Source organism: Furipterus horrens, unplaced genomic scaffold, assembly GCF_987537825.1.
Source record: "Furipterus horrens unplaced genomic scaffold, mFurHor1.1.pri manual_scaffold_13, whole genome shotgun sequence".
NCBI lineage: Eukaryota > Metazoa > Chordata > Mammalia > Chiroptera > Furipteridae > Furipterus > Furipterus horrens.
Window position 1 is genome coordinate 35,428,706 of NW_028327183.1, and position 21,065 is coordinate 35,449,770.

The 21,065-nt window shown below is 39.0% G+C and overlaps 1 protein-coding gene and 1 pseudogene across 5 annotated transcripts; one reads left to right on the forward strand and one right to left on the reverse strand.

Moving 5' to 3' along the window:
- ZNF599 (zinc finger protein 599) overlaps positions 1 to 21,065 on the reverse strand; it is a 75,341-nt pseudogene that overhangs the window by 45,885 nt on the left and 8,391 nt on the right.
- LOC149994483 (uncharacterized) lies at positions 1,124 to 12,925 on the forward strand. 5 transcript variants are annotated; one of them, XM_090261022.1, is made up of 6 exons: positions 1,124 to 1,275; positions 2,057 to 2,202; positions 8,132 to 8,324; positions 8,599 to 8,703; positions 10,407 to 10,480; positions 11,238 to 12,925. In XM_090261022.1, the coding sequence occupies exons 2-6, from the start codon at positions 2,194 to 2,196 to the stop codon at positions 12,429 to 12,431; spliced, it is 1,575 nt and encodes a 524-aa protein (XP_090117148.1). In that variant the 5' UTR covers positions 1,124 to 1,275; positions 2,057 to 2,193; the 3' UTR covers positions 12,432 to 12,925. The 5 variants fall into 5 exon arrangements, with proteins under 5 accessions (XP_090117148.1, XP_090117147.1, XP_090117149.1 ...); XM_090261021.1 differs by lacking the exon at positions 1,124 to 1,275 and adding an exon at positions 1,293 to 1,479; XM_090261023.1 differs by lacking the exon at positions 1,124 to 1,275 and adding an exon at positions 1,293 to 1,479 and having other exon boundaries at positions 8,204 to 8,324.

Below are 21,065 nucleotides of genomic sequence, written 5' to 3' on the forward strand. Positions count from 1 at the left end.
AACTAAGCAAACCAGAATAGGAACAGAATCATAGGTATGGGGATCATTTGGAGGTTTATTAGCTGGGAGAGGGAATGGGGAGAAATGGGGAAATGTTGCAGGGGTTAAGAAGCATAATTGATTGCTACAAAATAGACAGGGGAAGTTAAGAATAATATGGGAAGGGGTGAAGCCAAAGAACTTATATGTATGACCTATTGACATGAACTAAGGGGGGGGGTGGGATTGCTGGGGGGAGGGAAATACTGGGCATAGGGGAGCAAAGGGGAAAAAATTTGGGACTACTGTAACAACATAATAAAATATACTTAAAAAAAAAAAAACAACCAAAAAACTACTGCTGCTACAGGAATTTAAATACCATAGGCACAAGATACACAAACGTGAAAGTCATGTCTAATAAATCCTATGCCTATAAATATTTGCCATATACAAGAAAATTCAGTCATACTATTTATAATTTTAAATAAGTTATATTTTTAAAAAAGAAGGTAGAGGAAACAGCTCAAATACACACCAACAGTAGACTACTCTGTCCTTTTATACTTGATGTACAGCGACAGCGACTGTGTGCTGAGCCAAGTTAAAGACTAACAAGCGATTCTGGGGGCAAAGGAGAGTTATGGACGGAGCGATTCTCCTCAGGAGTGAGGATCTTTTTCCTCAAAGCACTCGGTCACTAGAGTTCGATTGTTTCTGAGTCCTTGCAGGGTGTGAAACCCAAAGCAGAGCGTCAGTGTCCTAGCGACAGCTTGACTCCGTGAATTTCCGTAAGTGTTAGTCCGCAGACGACTACTACTGTGACAGGGAATTTTGGAAAACATAAGTCCAGGGCAAGTGGGCGCCAAATACTCAAGGCCCGTCCCAGCTGGACAGCGTGGCAGCGGGGTTTTGGATGAGGGGACCCCTTCTGCTGAATGAGGCCAGTTCTTGCTCCGCACCAAGGAGTGCCCATGTCTGGGCAGGAGAATCTCTGTGCGAGCTGACGAACGACCGAAGACCTTTCGTTGCATAATTTTCTGGAAAGTGTAGTTTATTGGTTCGGACGCCATGGTCCTTACAACGGTAGAGGGTAGCAGAGTTCACCAGAGGCTACTGTTTTTGCCCTCGCCATATCGGTCTGAGTGTCTCCGGGAGCCCCCGGCAACGCGGCCCGCTAGCGCGGTGGTCTCTTAGAAAGCCCAGGGCGTCGTTCTCGCGGGGCGCGGGGCCGCACGCGGACACGGAGACTTCTGGGAAGTGTGGTTTTGCTGGAGGCGACCGAGTGAGGCACCGGTAGCTAGTGTCCCTGAGTGAGGAAAGTCTAAGACAAGCCTCTGTTCTGTGGGCTCCGCCCTAGATCCACCCTGCGGTAGTGTCCCACCAGGCGGCGGAATTCTCCGATCTGGAAGCTGGGAAGACTCTCGGCAGTGCAGTTCCTGTGAGGGAGCGACCATTGTCCACTCACAGCTACCCGGCGCGTCGGGCACGCGGATTCGGGCAAGCGTGGGTGCGGGGTGGCGGGGGGCGGCCAGCGGGCCTCAGGCTAACAGCATCGCACGCTGGGCACGACCCCGAAATCTTGCTGCCCCCAGGGTCTACTCCTTGGTGTGAGCTCAGGCAAAGGCCTTAGCTTTCTGGGCCTCCCTGCATTGTTCTGTAAAAGGGATGGCAGGGTGGCGCTTACCTCACAGAGCTTGCGAAAAGAAAATGGGCGAATTAGTGTACGTAGTATGAACTGGAAGAAAACGCCATCTCCAGTTGTTTTTCTGTTATCCAGTGATGAAGCTGACACTTTCCAGTAGTGTAACCTTGACCAATTGCTTCAAAATGCCAAGTTTCAGTTTCCTCATCATTTAAAAAAGAAATCTGGAATAATAAGAGTGCCCACCGTGCACAGAGTGGTGAAGATTAATTAAGCTCATGTTTAACATTACTACTGTTGTTTTATGAGTTTGTCTCCTATATATAAAAGTTGATTTACATGCAGGTGGCACCTGGTGCCAAGGAACACTCTGTTAGTTCAGGGAAAGATTGGAGCCCTAGAAAATGATTCCCATTGTGCTTTTTTATGCAGGTGTGTCGCAGAACTGCAAGATAAGCCTGGTTTTTCAGGACTGTTTTCCCGTTCTTAATCTGCCTTCTCAGGGAAGTCCCCTCCTATTAGACAAGAGCCTGAAAAGAGAACTGTGTTGACTATTGGAAATTGCAGTCATGTTCCAGGTAAGTCAGTATGTGCCCAAATATTCCCTAAACACCTTTTTATCAAGACTCTTGAGTGTTCGCTTTCCTTCTCCTGCCAGTTCTGTCCTAACAAAGTCCATTTAGGGACTGAATCTGTGATTCCTTTCATTGTGGCAAAGAATGGAGCCAGAAGAACTCCCAGGTACTATATTCTCTGGGTTTCTCCTCTTTTCACCCAGTTTTCTGCTAGAAGTCTCTAGAGTTGTTTTTTTGTTTTTTCTTTTAAATATTTTATTTATTTACTTTTAGAGAAAGGGGAAGAGAGGGATAGAAACATCAATGCAAGGTTGCCTCTCACACAACCTCAACTGGGGACCTGGCAGGCAACCCAGGCATGTGCCCTGACTGGGAATCGAACTGGTGACCCTCTCGTTCACAGGCCAGCACTCAATCCACTGAGTCACACTAGCCAGGGCTGTAGAGTCTTGAGCAAAACTTTTTAAAATTACAATTCAAGACTCAAGTCTGGAATTTTAGGTTATTTGCTTTATGGTTGTTAAAGTTGTTTCATGTGGACTCAATTAATGGTATATCAATCCTTTCAGTTATTCAAGTTGAGAGATGTTTAGAGTTATCTTGTTCCTCTTTTTCTGTTATAACTCACAATCAGGCACTTTATTTCATTCTAAAATATATACAGGATATATACAGTCTGATCATTAGTTACCCCATCATTGCCACCACCACTGCTACCCTGGTCCAAGCCAACTTAGATTATTGCAGTCTCCTCCTAGCAGGATTCCATTTCTTCCCTCGACTCTTCAATCTCCTCAATACAGCTGTCACAGTAATCCTCTTATTATATAAAATCCTGTTATTCCTCAGCTTAAAACTGTTCACTGGCCCTAACTCAGAATAGAAGTCAGAGTTCTGTAGTGACTTAAAAAGCTTTGTAAATTAAACTATTACCTTACCTCTCTGATCTGATCTTATTTGTCGTCTTGTTCCCTATGGGCTCCAGCCACACTGGCTACAGCTTCCAGACCTTGGAAATTGCTGTCCTGTTTGGAATATTCTTTCCTCATATAAGCACAGTCTTGCATTCGTACCTTCCTTGTATCTTTGATCAGTGGTTACTTTCTCAGTAAAGCTTGCCTAAACACCTATTTAAAATTGTCAGTCACCTTCTTTCAACTCCACTTCCACTCCTCCATCACTGTTCTGTTGTTTTCCATAATGCTTATCACTCGCTAGCTGTAACTATATGTTTAGTATATGCATATGCTCATGGTTTGTCTCCTCCCACTGCGAGGGCTTCTTTTCTTTTTTGTGGACTGTTTTATCTTCAGTGCCCAGAGTGATACTTGGCACAAAATAGACACTTACTAAATAGTTGTTGAGTGAATGTGTGATGAAACAGTGGTGTGCAGAATCATGGGGTGGACGGTGAAGCCTGCACAAGAGAAGGTATGAGTGGCAGATGTGCATATTGAGGAGAGTCTGGTTTCTTGGGCGTACTAGATCATTGGAATTGGAAAAAAAAATTTTTTTTTAAGTAAAAGCTAAAGTAAACTGATTGCCAAACTCATTCAATGATTTATTTCCTAAACAAGTGTGAGTACATAAGGAAGAATCCTACATAGGTTTTGGGTGTATACTGACTGACATGCAGGGCTGCGTGATCTAGTGCAGTACTATCTGAAAGAATTCTCTACAGTGGTGGAAATCATCTATATATGTGCTGTCCAGTATGGTAGCCACCAGTCCCATATGACTATTGAGTATTTGAGCTATGACTAAATTGACTAAGGCACTGAATTTTTAACTTTATTGAAATTTAAATTTATATAGCCAGATGTGGCTAGTATCTACTGTATTGAGTAGTGCAGGACTGGTAGAAAAATAAGAAATTAAGATAGGTACTAGGAGTTATTCTGAAGACAAAGATAATTGAACATCCCAGGCTGCCTGTGCCATTGAAGGGGAAGAAAGAGGAAGCATCCCTGGAGAAACAAGGCTGGACCTGGTTTTGGTGGTTCTACTATGGAGGCAGAGGTGGAAGTGAAGTTATACTGAACTGAGAGAACACCTTGAATGCAAGTAGCGAGGCCAAAGAGAGTTTTTCAACAAATTACAAAAATTTCTACAATAGAAGGGGGAGATTTTTGTCCCCCTTGACCCCACCCATGGAGGACATTTGCTAATATTTAGAGATATTTTTGGTTGTCATGACTCTGGGGGAAGAGGGGGGGTTGCTACTAGCATCTAATGGCTAGGGATGCTACTAAATATCCTACAATTCAAAGGTCAGCTCTCTACAACATAAGAATTATCCAGTCTAAAATGTCAGTAGTGCCAGAGTTGATAAATCTTGATCTAAATAAAAAGCAAAGAATATTATTTAATGAGATTTATGTGGGTTGTTCTTTAGACTTTTAATACAATGACACTTATCAATGTGTTCAAAACTTAAAATATGAAGTAACTTTGCATTGGTGGAATAAAACATAGTGTTTTATGCATTTAACATAGTTAGCATAGTGTTGGTAAGAGTAAATACAAATGGAAAAAAGAGTTTTCCCTGGTGCCAAAAGGGAAAAAAGACCTTCTCCCCCTTCCTTTTCTTAAACTATTTCCTTGAGAAAAACCTGTTGTTGTAAATCCTTTCCTTGTCTCCCTGAGATGCTTGTAAATCTTTTTCAAAGTGAAATAAGCCTCTGCCAATTTTACAAGGCAGTAAAGTCTTTCTTAGGGCCTTGGAGCATCTCTTTGAAATGATGCACCCTTCACTGCCTGTCTATGGGAGTTTAGCCTAGGCTCCTGGCTCCAAGGTCTAACTGTCTGCTTGTCATAAAGATGAGTTTTCTTTTTCTTTGGGGTAAAGGCAATTAACAGAGATTACTACCCCAATTACAAGGTGAATTTAGGATGAACTATGTGTCACAAAAATGCTGTTAAGTCCTTTCACTGGAGGAAAAGTTAATTATTTTGAAAGCATGTATGTGATGATTGTATCTACCTGGCTTTTTAAAAGAGTGAGATTTCTTTGTGTCCTTAAAGTCTCATTAGTGATTTCCTGTGAAGTACATTACAGTCTGTTTAATGCTTATTCAATAATGAAACCTGTGTCTTTTGTTTCTAAATTGTAGACATGATTTTCTGCTTGTCAGATATAGTTTTTAATTATTTCCCCAACACCTGACAAAGGTAAATTGCCACTTTGAAATCAAAGACCAATGTCACTAGTGAACATACATGCAAATAACCAAATAAATAGAATACTGAACCACTTGTGGAGTGAAAAATTCACCATTGCAAAACAATGTCTACTCAATGAATGAGTACTGTTTCTGAGAAGAAATCTGTTTCCTTAGAATGTTTTCCTTGAAATGTGCCCTTTCATTCTTTATCTTTACTTTTAAGGTCCTATTCCAGGACTACCAATGGCATGAAACCATCAGTCTTCTTGCCCAACAAGTCATAAATTATTCTAAATTATTTTAATTACAGATTGATTTTCAATAAAGGTTTAAGTATCATAATTGTTTTTTGTAGTTTATAAATTAGTGACATATATGTCTATCTTTAGTATTTAAAAATGTCTTTTTTTCTGAACCCATTGAATTATTCTTTTTCTTTTTTTATTTGTAGTGGATCATCATTTTTTAAGTATATTTTATTGATTATGTTGTTACGGTAGTCCCATTTTTTTCCCCTTTGCTCCCCTCTGCCCCACCCCCCCTTCCCTCCAGCAATCCCACCTCCCTTAGTTCGTGCCCATGGGTTGTGCATATAAGTTCTTTGACTTCACCCTTTCCTATATTATTCTTAACTTCTCCCTGTCTATTTTGTAGCAACCAGTTATGCTTCTTAATCCCTGCAACATTTCCCCATTTCTTCCCCTTCCCCCTCCCAGCTGATAACCCTCCAAATGATTCTCATACCTATGATTCTATTCCTATTCTGGTTTGCTTAGTTGGATTTTGTTTTTATTTTTTTAGATTCAGTTGTTGGTAGCTGTGAGTTTGTTGTCATTTTAATGTTCATAATTTTGATCTTCATTTTCTTAAGTCCCTTTGACATTTCATATAATAGTGGCTTGGTGATGATGAACTCCTTTGGCTTTACCTTGTCTGGGAAGCACTTCATCTGCCCTTCCATTCTAAATGATAACTTTACTGGTTAGAGTAATCTTCGTTGGAGGTCCTTGCTTTTCATCACCTTGAATACTTCTTGGAGGTCCTTGCTTTTCATCACCTTGAATACTTCTTGCCAGTCCCTTCTTGTATGCAAAGTTTCTTTTGAGAAATCAGCTGACAGTCTTATAGGCACCCTTTTGTAGGTAACTCTCTGCTTTTCTCTTGCTGCTTTTAAGATTCTCCTTTTATCTTGAAATTTTGGCATTTTAATTATGATGTGTCTTGGTGTGGTCCTTTTTGGGTCTAGCTTGTTTGGGACTCTGTGCTTCTTGGACTTGTATGTCTATTTCCTTCGCCAAATTTGGGAAGTTTTCCTTCATTATTTTTTTTCACTTAAGCTTTCAATTTCTTGCTCTTTCTCTTCTCCTTCTGGCACTCCTATGATTCGGTTGTTGGTATGTTTAAAGTTGTCCCAAAGGTTGCTAAGCCTCTCATTTTTTTCAATTCTTGTTTTCTCATTCTGTACTGGTTGACTGTTTTTTTCTTCCTTATGTTTCAGATTGTTTATTTGAACCCTGGTTTCCCTCCCTTCACCATTGGTTTTGTGTGTATTTTCCTTTGTTTCACTTAACATAGACTTCAGTTCTTCCTTTATGCATCTGCCATACTTAAGCATACCTATGAAGCCTGTGACCATCTTCATCACCAGTGTTTTGAACTCCACGTCTGTTAGGTTGGCTATCTCCTCGTCTCTTAGGTTGGCTATCTCCTCATTGTTTAGTTCTCCCACTGGAACCTGGATCGGTTCCCTCTTTTGGGTCATACTTCTCTGTCTCCTCATCTTGACAGGCTTCTGTGTTTGTTTGCCTCTGTTTCTTAGGTAGAGCTGTTGTACCTGTTATGTTGTAAGAGGCAGAGCATTAGGTATTCATCAGGGCGACCTGTTTCACCACGTTTTGGCGCTGTGTGTGTGGGAGGGGTCTTAGGAACAATGCCGCTTGCTCAGCACTCGCCCCCTTTTCAGGAACTTCTTCCACTTCCGTATGGGACTGGTGCCCCTCTAGTTGTTGCCCTGGCCGTCGTTCCCAGGGTGGGTGGGTCTGCGGACATTCTAGGACCATGGGGGCCCTTTAAACAAGCAGACTCTGCTGAGAGACTGGCTCCACCTCAACCTCCACTGGTTTGCACAGTCAGAAGCAATGAGGCTTTATTTTCCCTGGCTCTGGAACTGTGACCTGTGTGGTCTGGTCTGGTTCTGGGAGTGCTCCCCCGGTGTCCCTCCCCACTTTTTAAAATGTGTGACAGCACTTTCTGCCAGCCTGCCACTGCTGCCGCCACCACACCACGTTCTCTCCATTCTGGCTTTGCCCCTCCTACCTATCTGGATGAGTATTTCTTCTGTATATCTTTGTTAGCATTCCATATAACTTGATTTTTTGGAACTTCTGGTTGTCTCTAGTTTTGAGGTAGTTGTATTCTTTCTTAGTTGTGGAGGGAGATGCAGAGGGTCTGTTGTCTAAGCCTCCATCTTGGCCGGAAATCATGTACCTGGATCATCATTTTTATTTAACTAGCATGTAAGCTATAAAAACTACAGCTAAGCCCCTTGACTGTGTGCTGTTAAATGTTGAATGCTGATTCTTAAAAATTTTGAAAATTCTATTCCCTTTGACAAAATTAACTCTCCTGAAGCAAAACTTTTATATTTGTCTCTCACCCATATTGTACAACACTGCCAAGAACATAATTATCCAATTATTACTTTACTTAGATCGGATTTCTGATGATTGTCACAATTGCTAAACTTGTTCCCTTTCTTCTACAACCAGGGTAACTTTACCCCTTTTCCAGTGACAGAAGAGGCCTGGGCTATGGTTGAGCCTAAATATTTGCTATTTCAGGTAACATTTAGTGATGTGGCTATAGACTTCTCTCATGAAGAGTGGGAGTGGCTAGATTCTGCTCAGAGGGATTTATACAAGGATGTGATGGTCCAAAATTATGAGAACCTGGTCTCTCTAGGTAAGCACATTATAATTTGCTTACCTTCACCTCTACCTCTAGGAGAGATTTTTATTTTTCCCCACTCTGAATCTATGGAAATCTTCCTGAGTAAATGGTTGAATTTCTCTTTCACATTCCCAAGGAAATGTGTAGCTCTCTTGTTCCCTGCCTAAGCCTACCTTCCCCTTTCAGTGAACATTCTTCCAACCTTCCTTTAGTCTTTTTTGTGATGATGGCATCCATTCCCTGAGGACCACATCTCAAACAAGTTTTATATTTTTCCTGTACCCAGGCCTTTTCATATCTAAGCCGTATGTGATTACTTTATTAGAGGATGGGAAAGAACCATGGATGGTGGAGAAAAACCTGACAAAAGAGACAAAAGATATCTTTCCAGGTAAGTCACAGTGAATCAGGCAAAAGGTCTTTGTTAAAGATACTTGTAGAAAGTGGGCATTTTAGGATATTTTTAAAAAAGGTTTTTAAAATTTATTTTTATTATTTTTTAAATGTTTTTTATTGATTATATTGTTACAACAGTTCCAATTTTCTCCCCCTTGTTCCCCTCCACCCAGGACCCCCCTCCCCCAGCAATCCCCCCCAAGTCCATACCCCTGGTTCGTAAAAATTAACTATCCCCCCCCTGTCAAATATTAGGACCCTTTGTAATCTTGTAAAGGACAATGGGCGAAGGTCTCAAGCTCCTCTAGCTGCTTCAAGCTGGACATGGTCGTCGTCCTACCTACCCTTGGGTCCAGAAAACCCTAATAAGAGTGGGGGTGTGGAGGAGAGGGTGGCCTTCCCACATGGGGAAGGATCGTGCAGACTCCAGGTCAGTTGGCTGTCTCCGGTCAACGGCGTGCTTGGTTTAACAGGCTGGTGTCCTTGTTGTGTTTCAGTCATTCCTCCCCGAGTTTGTTCCTCCTGGATTGTCTCCTTAACGGGAGCGAGCTGAGAACACTGTTCCTACTCCGTGGCCATCTTGGTCCCCCCTTAAAATTTATTTTTAGAGAGAGGAGAAGGGAGGGAGAAAGAGAGGGAAACACCAAGGTGGGGTTGCCTCTTGTGCGCCCCCAACTGGGAACCTGGCACACAACCCAGGCATGTTCCCCAACTGGGAATCGAACTGGCAACCCTTTGATTTGCAAGCCAATGCTCAGTCCACTGAGCCATGCCAGCCAGGGCCATTTTAGGATATTTTAGGGAGACTGTCTTTAGAAATTCCCAAATATAACAAAATTGAGGGATCCTTAAGCTTAGATTTCAGAATGGCCATTCCTCTATCCAAATTATCTTTCTGTATTATTCATGTCATCTAATCAAAAGTTTTGCCATTATAATAATTTAAATTATTTTATTTGAAACAAAATAAGGCAAATTACTCTTTTTAAGTTCACTTAAGGAAAAATATACTGATGGATTTAGGTTAAGAAAATCTGTCAATTAGATGGAAAATCTCTTTTCTACTAAGGCTGAACTTCAAAGATCAAATACAAACATGAGTGTTAGAGGAAGTAAGGAATGTATAGAAAGTTTCCAAGAACAATATTTTCTAATATCCAATAAAATTATGATTTTATACAGATGCTACATAAACTCAGACAGAAGCCTGAATTTTTGTGAATCATAAAGTATATTTATATTATTTTGTCATTGTAAATGTTAAATGCAGCACTATAAATTCTCCATTTTAAGCATACTAATATGATAGCAAACTGATATTGACTGAAGGTAATAGAACAAAAGTTCTGAGACAGAATGTGTTCTTTCACATAAATATCAGCACAAAATGTTGGCTTGGATTCCAGAATGCCTTCCACATTTTCTTTCTGATAGATCCGTGTTTTTGCACATACTGACTGCTTTTATTTAACCCATGTCCCTTATTAGACTCTGTTCCTGCCTCTGTGGCTGTCTTTATTCTCTATGCTCTGCTTTACTTTTTTCTAGAAATCATTTAATAAATGGGAGTGGTCAGGGCCATGTGTTTTCAAGCTGGGGGAGGGGTGGTGCTTTATTTTTCATTCAATTCTATTTCTACCATAGAAATTTCCCAGAAGTACAGAAAAAGTAGTGTTTTGCTTTCTTGATATATTTCAGGTTGGAAATTAAGATGGGAAAACAAAGAATTATCAACAAAGGAGAATATTTATGATGATGATTCACCCCAAATGGTAATAATAGAAAAAATTATAAAACAAAGTCATGAATTTTTAAATTTTAACCAGGACTGGGAATATATAGAGAAGTTGGATGGGAAGCATGAAAATTAGGTAGAACATTTCAGACCAGTTACCTTCACCTTTAGAGGAAGTCTCACTGGGGAAAGTATTGGGTTGGTCAAAAAGTTCTTTTGTTTCTTGCTGTAAGATAGCTCTATTAGTGCTTAGTTGTCTTTAACAACTTTAACAATATTGTTATATTGTATTGTAATAGCTGTGATATCAGCATGCATTAAAAAAATCAAAATTGGTGAATCTTTGTGTAGCCATTTTAATTTTGATGATGGAAGATAGTCAGCAGATTATGCTTTATTATTTCAAGAAAGGTAAAAATGCAATTAAAATACAAAAGATTCATGCAGTTTATGGAGAAGATGCTGTGACTGATTGAACATGTCAAAGGAGGTTTCTGAAGTTACATTCTGGATATTTCTCACTGGATGGTGCTCCACAGTCGGGTAGACCAGTTCAAGTTGATAGCAATCAAATCAAGACATTAATTGAGAACAATCAATGTTACAGCACATGGGAGATAGCTGATATACTGAAAATATCCAAATAAAGAAAGTTATTGGTGAAAATAAAAAATGTGTTTTTTATTTTATAGAAAACTAAACAAACTTTTTGACCAACCCAATATTTATAAATATAATACATATAGAAGTATTTTCCATTTAAATTTATAGTCTTATTTTTTTCTGAACTACAGAGAATTTCTGCTGAAGGGAAATCACATAACCATGACATATTTAAGAAGAGCTTACCGAAAAAATTGTTTACAAGAAATGAGACAATCAGTGGTGGAAAAAAACTTTTGAATTCTAATTTAAGTGTGGCAACCTTCAGCCAGAGCAAATATCTTACCCTTCACCAGACTTATAATAGAGAGAAAGTCTATACCTGCAGTGAATGTGGGAAAGCCTTTGGCAAACAATCAATTCTTAATCGCCACTGGAGAATTCATACAGGAGAGAAACCTTATGAATGTCATGAATGTGGGAAGACTTTTAGCCACGGCTCATCCCTTACTCGACATCAGATAAGCCATAGTGGTGAGAAACCTTACAAATGTATTGAATGTGGGAAGGCCTTTAGCCATGTCTCATCACTTACTAATCATCAAAGCACTCACTCTGGAGAGAAACCATATGAATGTATGAACTGTGGAAAATCTTTTAGTCGTGTTTCACATCTCATTGAGCATCTGAGAATTCATACTCAAGAAAAACTCTATGAGTGTCAAATATGTGAGAAAGCCTTCATTCATAGGTCATCTCTTATTCACCATCAGAAAATTCATACTGGAGAGAAACCTTATGAATGTAGTGATTGTGGAAAAGCCTTTTGCTGTAGTTCACACCTTACTCGGCATCAAAGAATTCATACTATAGAGAAACAGTTTGAATGCAACAAATGTCTGAAAGTCTTTAGTAACCTCTCATTTCTTATTCAACATCAGAGTATTCATACTGAAGAAAAACCCTTTGAATGTCAAAAATGCAGGAAATCCTTCAACCAGCCCGAATCACTGAACATGCATTTGAGAAATCACACTAGATTGAAACCTTATGAATGCAATATATGTGGAAAAGCCTTCAGTCATAGGTCATCCTTGCTTCAACATCACAGAATTCATACTGGAGAGAAACCCTATGAATGTATTAAATGTGGGAAAACCTTCAGTTGTAGTTCAAACCTTACTGTACATCAGAGAATTCATACTGGAGAAAGACCATATAAATGTAATGAATGTGGGAAAGCTTTTAGCAAAGGTTCAAATCTTACTGCCCATCAGAAAATACATAATGGAGAGAAATTCAATAGGGCCATAAGTGTGGAAAAACCTTTAGGTTATATGAATCACTATGTGTGTGAAAAATCATGTGAAAGAGAAAATGTATGAATGCAGTATTTGTTGTAACACAATTCAGCCATTGATCCTCCTTGATTCAGCATAAGAAAATGCATTGGAGAAAAGTCTTATGAATATAATGACTATGGGAAGGTCTTTAGGAATGGTATAAGCTTTATTGTCCAGAGCTCACACTGTAAGGAGACCATATGAAGGCAATAAATGTGAGAATGCCTTTAGCCATTATTAATCCCTTAATTGACATAAGTAAATCCACACTGTATTTACTGTTACATATATAAAACAAATATGGGAAAGACATTGGGCAATATGAATTTCTTATAAAAACATGTACAAACAAAGCTTATGTAAGAAATGTAGCAAAGTGTTCACCAAGAGTTCTTATTTTCATAGATATGGAATGTCTAGAACAACCTGATGTTTTGATGCTAGAACATCTTGAAGGATGTAGGAATGAAGCTATTTGTAAACAGTTGTACAGGAGAGCAAACAAGCATATTATAAATAAATATGCATTTATTATAGCAGTAGCTTGCAATTTTACTTGATTCCTACATAGGAATTCTTTAGTTAATGGGCATGTGAAGATATTTAGTCACCAAATGAATTGAGTAAATATTATAAACTTGAAAATCAAAGCTGCAAAAGAAGCAAATTGTGGTGTGCATAAAATTCTTGGTCTCTAATAAAATCATTTGTATATAATAAACTCACTGACACTAATATTTCTTGCAAAACTTTCTACTACTTTCCTCTTGAAGAATTAAGATCAGACTTACTACAGCTTTTAGTGGGAGACTAGCAAACCTAAAGAAAAACTGCCTGTTCTCTGTGCTAAGAATATTATTACTTTGGTAAGAATAATTCATAGTCCATTTCCAGCTGGATTAATTCACACATTTTGATCTTCTACAAGTACTGTGAAAGCATAACCAAGAAACAACATATTATGAGAGATCAGAATAGGCTTCACTGTGGATGTGCTTTTAAAATTTGAATTCTGAAAAATTAACACTATATGTAGCTGTATTCAAGTACACATACTATTGCTTGCAAAGCAGACAGGCAAGTTCTCTTAATGTTTGGTGCAGCTGGACACTCATGATTCAGTGTCAAGCTTCAAGTTTTGTGGTTTCGGGGTATTACTGCTGGTGGCATCACTAGTAATAGCAGCAGTCATTCCCCCCTTCCTGAATCATAGTTATAGGGGTTTACGCTGAAATTAATAGTCCAGAGTTGTCTCCATTACTTCTCCAGCCCACCCATTAACTTTAAAAGCATGAATTTTCTGCCATATATGTCTGGAAATAAAAGTTTGTTTTATAGAATGAACCTTGAGAGATAACTGTAGTTTATAAGGAGTATGCATTCAAATATTCTAAGTTTTATATAAGAAATGGAGTAGTCTTGCTGGTCCCCATGGTTTCTTATCTTACGACTAGAAAGGGAACACAGATCAATTATTAAAATTGTGTGGACACTTGGAGTAAAGGACAGTTTATGCAGCATATATTTCAAGTTATGTTCTCTATGGCAGGTATTTCCATGCCTCCTTGAACAAAATACTTTTCCCCTTTGACCATGCAGTTCCTTCACCTAAAATGTTCCCCATATTTCCCTTAATACCAAGCGTACTTGCCAGACGACTCTTCAACTTTCAGAGTTCACTTTAGTTGTTACCCCAGGCTTCCTCAGGAAATAATGGAAGAACTGAGGGATATATAAATAAAATAAATAAACAGTGGCAGATTTAAGTTCTTTTCCAGTAATTATTTAAAATATATATAGATTAAACTTATGAATCAAAAGAGATACTGGCAGAATGGATTTTCTTTTTTAAAAGATTTTATTTATTTATTTTTAGAGAGAGAAGGATGGAGATAAACATCGATGTGCAAGAGAAACATTGATTGGTTGCCTCTTGCATGCCCCTAACCAGGGACCTGACCCACAATCCAGGCATGTGCTCTGACTGGGAATGGGACTGGTGACCTTTCCATTTGCAGGATGATGCCCAACCCACTAAGCCACACCAGTCAGGGCCAGAATGTATTTTTAAAAACAAACAAAAACATTATCCAATGATACGCTATATACAAGAGACTCACATTAGAACTAAAAACAGGTTGAAACTGAAACAGTAGAGAAAGCTTTTTTCATGCAAATAGTACCAAAACAGACCTGTAGTGTCTGCACTAACATTAGACAAAAACAGACTTAAAAAATATATATGCTTTATTGATTATGCTGTTACAGTTGTCCCAATTTCTTTTCCCTTTGTTCCCCTCCACCCAGTGACCGCCCCTCTCTCCAGTTGTCCCCCCCCCGAGTCCATGCCCATTGGTTGTGCATATAGTTCTTCTCAACATCTTCCTATCCACTACCTCCTACTATGCTTCTTAATTCCTGTACCATCTCCCACCCTTTCCCCCCTCCCCCCTCCCTGCTGACCTCCCCCCATAATGTTCCCCATACCTATAATTCTTTTCCCACTCTCGTTGCCTACTTAGTCTGCCTTTGTTTCGATTCCCTAGCTTCTGTTGTTGGTTGTTGTGATACAGTTTTCATTTTAATGTTCATAGTTTTGATGTTCATAGTTTTGATCCTCCTCCTAAACAAGTCCCTTTAACATCTCATATAACAGTGGTTTGGATCTGATGAACACCTTCAGTTTTACCTTGTCCTGGAAGCACTTTCTCTGCCCTTCTATTCTGAATGACAGCTTTGCTGGATAGAGTAATCATGGCTGTAGGTTTTTGATTTTCATTGCTTTGAATATTTCTTGCCAGTCCCTTCCTGCCTGCAGAGTTTCTTCTGAGAAATCAGCTGATAGTCTTATTGGGACCCCTCTGTATGTAGTTGTCTTCTCTCTTGCTGCTTTTAAGATTCTCTCTTTATCCTTAATTTTTGACATTTTGATTATAATGTGTCTTGATGTGGTTCTCCTTGGGTCCAGTTTTTCTGGAACTCTCTGTGCTTCCTGGACCTGTAATTCCATTTCCTTCCCAAAGTTAGGGAAGTTCTACTTCATTATTTTTTCACATAAATTTTCAATTTCTAGTTCTTCATCTTCACCTTCTGGCAACCTATGATTCAGATGCTGGCCCGCTTACAGCTGTCCCATAGGTTTCTGAGCCTCTCCTCATTTTCCTCACTTTTTGTTTCCTCTTTCTGCATTGGTTGACTGTTTGTTCCTTCCCTATGTTCCGATTTGTTGATTTGATCCCTGGTTTTCTTTCCCTCACCACTAGTTTCATATGTGTTTTCATTCATTTCAGCAGGACTAGCCTTCCTTCCCTGTCTTCTTTAAGATCTGCTGTTAGGTCTGTAAGCATTCATATAACCAAAGCTCTGAACTGTCCTCAGAAAGATTATCTATCTGCTGTGCCATTAGATTAGATATTTGCTGGCTGGTCAGGTGCATCACTGGGATCTCTATCATGATCTGTGCCATTCTCACCGTTCTGTGTTTACCTTTGTTTCCTGGGCAGGGCTGTCACACCTACGCTATAGAGGGCCGAGCCCCATGCACTCATCACTACCAAGCGACCCTTCTCACCACACTGTTGCATTTTGTGTCAGGGAGGGGGTCCAAGATGGATTCCTGCTGTTTACTCTTCACTAAGAGACTGGGAGCCTCCTCCTCCATCCCCACACCCTCCAGCCCTCACAGTCCAAGGCAATGGGGGTCTGCCTTCCCTGGCATTGGAATTGACAGGTTTGGTCTGCAGCCGGGGGCGCTCCCCAGGCGCTTCTCACCTCCCCTTAAATACAGGTGTCTGCGCTTACCGCCATTGCTGCAGCTGGTGCTATCAGCACAGCTTGACCTCTCTGCCCTGGCTTTGCCCCTCCTATACATCTGAACGAGCACCACTTCTTTATAACTTCATACGTTGGACTTCCATGTAGCTTTATATTCTGGAACTTCTGGTTATTTCTGGTTTTGTGGTAATTGTATTCCTTCATAGTTGGGGAGGGAGATGGAGCATGTCAGTCTAGTCCTCCATCTTGGCCAGAAGTAAAAAACAGACTTTAAGTCCAAAAAGATTACAAGTGAAACAAGGTCATTTTTGTCAAAACATGGCAGTCCAGTCAGTGCGATCGGCAGGAGGGCGTACGGCTTCTACCGCAGCTTCCACTGAGGCTGTGCAAGCTGCACACACAAAGGCTCCTCCCTCCAGCCCAGTTTCTTCGGGGCATCTTCAGCCTACACTTCCTGTTTTTTCATCGACAAAACATGGCAGCAGCTGGACCAGACTTTTGACATATGCAAATGAGCCATTTGCAAATTAACCCAGGTCCCAGCTTCCCACTAAGAAATGAAAATGGACTTTGCTTGTTCCCAGAAGAAATGTTAATGGACCTAGCATGACATATTGACTGGGGAAAAGTGGGGAAATGTAAAGAACTTCTTGAATGTGTTGATGGGTAAAATTCACCGTAACCAAAATGTATGTTCAGAAATATGTGGAGATAGCAACTGCAAGTGCAAAGCAGGGACTCCTATGGGCCCAGGAGTCTCCTCTCCCCCTTCTTTGCCCTTTCTCCCAGCTCCTACAGGACCTGGAGTTGGACCAGGAGTTTCCCACTTACTTCTAACACCTTTCCCTCCTCTCCTTCAACAAACCTGGTGTAAAAACCTAAACTGTTCTCTGGGTGACTTCTCAGAGCAAAGGCAGCCTGACAACTGTATATTAATAAAATGTTCACCACAGCAAGAAGATATGTTATAAGCATTTACACATTCTAATAACAGACCCATCAAAATATATGGAGCAAAAATTGTCAGAGAAGAAGAGAAATAGACAGTTCTACATTAAAAGTAGTGACTTTGATACACATTCTTCTCAAGTGCACATGAGACATCCCCCACAAGTATTAATAGATTTTAAAAGATAGATGTCATACTAAGTATCTTCCTTAACAACAACAAGATGAGATTAGACAATAAGAGAAGGAAAACTGGAAAATTCACAAATATGTGGAAATTAAACTGTACTCTTAACTGCTATGATATGAATATTTGTGTACTCCCAAAATGTTTTTGTTGAAATCCTATTCAATGTGAGGGTATTAGGAGTTGGGGCCTTTGGGGGTGCTTAAATAACGAGGGTACAATCCTCATGAATGGAATTAGCTTTCTTATAAAAGAGATACCACAGAACTCTAGCACCGTTATGCCATGTGAGTATAAAATGAGAAACTTGTAACCTGGAAGAGAGCCCAACAATGCTGACACCCTGATCTCAGACTTCCAGCTTTAAGAATTGTGAAAAATAAATTCCTGTTGTTTATAAGGTACTCAGTTTCTGATATTTTGTTATAGCAAACTGAATGGACTAAGACAACAACCAATAGGTCAAAGAAGAAATCACAAATTAAGTCAGAAAATACTTAAATACTAATGAAAATGAAAACACAACATACCAAAACTTATGGCATACAGCAAAAGCAGTACTAGAAATGAAACTTATAGCAGTAATTGCTTCCATGCAATGATCTGAAATCAAAAACATAGCTTCACACCTTCGGGAACTACAAAAGGAAAAACTGAATTAAAGCTACAGAAGGAAGGAAATAAAATCAAGTGAGGATAAACCAAATAAAAATAGAAAAACAACAGAGAAAATAAAATCAAAAGCTGAATCTAAGATTTTAAAAATTAACAAAATTTTACCTAGTCTGACAAAAAGAAAATGAAGGCAGAGCACCCAAATACATAAAGAAAATACTAGAAGACCACAAGAAGGATATTAACAGCAATACACTCATAGTAGGGGATTTTAACACTCCATTATCAACCATAGACAGATCTTTGAAGCAAAGAAACACCAAGGATATGCAGGCATTGAACAACACACTAAACCACATGGACTTAACTGATATATATAGAACTTCTCACCCCAAAGAAGCAAAATATACATTCTTTTCAAATGCACATGGGACATTTTCAAAGATAGACCACATGATAGGACGCAAAACAAGCCTCAAAAAATTCAAGAAAATTGAAATTATATCAAGCATCTTTTCAGACCACAATGCCTTGAAACAAGAAATCAATCTCAAAGAAAAAAAACAAAGACACCCAAATTCATGGAGGACGAATAACATGCTATTAAATAATGAATGGGTTAACAATGACATCAAAGATGAAATCAAGAAATTTCTGGAAACTAATGATAATGAACACACAACAGCCCAAAACCTATGGGACACAGAAAAGGCAGTCTTGAGAGGGAAGTTCATAGCAATACAGGAATATCTGAAAAGGATAGAAGAATCTCAAATAAAAAATCTAAGCCTAAAGCTACAAGAACTAGAACAACAACAAACAAAGCCTAGGGCAAGAAGAAGGAAGGAAATCATCAAGATCAGGGCAGAATTAAATGACATAGAGACTAAACAAACAATTCAAAAGATCAATAAAACTAGGAGCTGGTTCTTTGGAAAAAATAAACAAAATCGACAAACCTTTAGCCAGGCTCATCAAGAAAAAAAAAAAGAGAAGACCCAAATAAACAAACTCAGAAACGAAAGAGGAGAAAGCACGACTGATACCAAAGAAATACAAAGGATTACAACTGTATGGCAGGAAAATTGACAACCTAGAGGAAATGGACAAATTTCTAGAAACATAGAACCTTCCAAAACTGAATCAAGAAAAAGTAGAAAGTCTCAACAAACCAATAACAAAGAAGGAAATTGAAACAGTAATCAAAAATCTCCCTCCACACAAAAGCTCTGTTCTGGATGGTTTTACAAAACCTCAAACTATTCCAAAAAAATCCAAGACGAGGGAAAAATCCCAAACTCTTTCTATGAAGCCAGTATTACCCTAATCCCAAAACCAGGTCAAGACACAACAAAGAAAGGAAACTAAAGGCCAATACGACTGATGAACATAGATGCTAAAATCCTCAATAAAATTTTGGCAAACAAGATCCAGCAATAAATTAAAAATATCATACACCACAATCAAGTGGGATCCATCCCAGGGATACAAGGATGGTTTAATATTTGCAAATCAGTAAATATAATACATCACCTAAACAAAATGAAAGACAAAAATCACATGATCATATCAATAGATGCAGAAAAAGCATTTGATGAAGGACAACACCCATTTATGATGAAAACACTCAGCAAAATGGGAATAGAGGGAGCATACCTCAACATAATTAAGGCTATATATGAGATACCTGAAGCCAACATCATACTTAATGGACAAAAACTGAAAGTATTCCCCCTGAAATCAGGAACAAGACAAGGATGTCCACTCTCTCCACTCCTATTCAACACGTGTTGGAAGTCCTAGCCACAGCAATCAGACAAGAAAAAGAAATAAAAGGCGTCCAAATTGGGAAAGAAGAAGTAAAACTATCACTATTTGCAGATGACATGATAGTATACCTAGAAAACCCTATAAACTCCACTAAAAAACTACTCGATATTATAAGTGAATTTGGCAAAATACCAGGGTACAAAATAAATATACAGAAGTCTAAGGCATTTCTGTACACCAACAATAAAATAGAGACAGAGACAAAAAAGAAAACACCATTTTCTATAGCAACAAGAAAAATAAAATACCTAGGAATAAACTTAACCAAAGAGATAAAAGACCTGTACTCTGAAAATTATGCAACATTGAAGAAAGAAATTAAGGAAGATACAAATAAATGGAAGCAAATACCATGTTCTTGGATGGGAAGAATCAACCCCATCAAAATGGCCATACTACCCAAAGCAATGTACAGATTCAATGAAATCCCTATTAAAATACCAATGACATATTTCACAGACCTAGAACAAATACTCCAAAAATTGACATGGAACCAAAAAAGACCCCAAATAGCAAAAGCAATCTTGAGACAGAAGAACACAGCAACAGGAATCACAATACAAGACATCAAACAATACTACAAAGCCACTGTGATCAAAACAGTCTGGTACTGGTATAAGAACAGACATATAGATCAATGGAACAGAATAGAGTCCAGAAATAAATCCAGGAGTATATGGTCAACTAATATTTGATAAAGGAGGAAAGAACATAAGATGGAGTGAGAAAAGCCTCTTCAACAAATGGTGCTGGGAGAACTGGACAGGGACGTGCAAAAAAATGAAACTAGACCAACAATTTACATCACATACGAGAATAAACTCAAGATGGATCAAAGATTTAAATGTAAGCCTTGACACCATAAAAGTCCTAGAGGAAAATATAGACAGGAAAATTTCAGGTATCCCACATAACAATATTTTCATGGATACATCTCCTAAGGCAAGAGAAATAAAGGAAAAAATAAATAAATGGGACTACATCAAACTAAAGAGTTTCTGCTCAGCAAAAGAAAACATCGGCAAGATGAAAAGGAAACCAACCATATGGGAAAACATATTTGCCAATGACATCACAGACAGGGGACTGATCTCCAAAATATATGAAGAGCTTATACGACTCAACATCAAGAAAACAAACAACCCAATTTGAAAAATGGGCAAAGAACAAACACTTCTCCAAAGAGGACATACAGAAAGTCCATAGACACATGAAAAAATGCTCAACATCATTGGCCATCAGAGAGATGCAAGTAAAAACCACAATGAGATACTACCTTACACCTGTCAGAATGGCCATCATCAACAAATCAACAAACAACA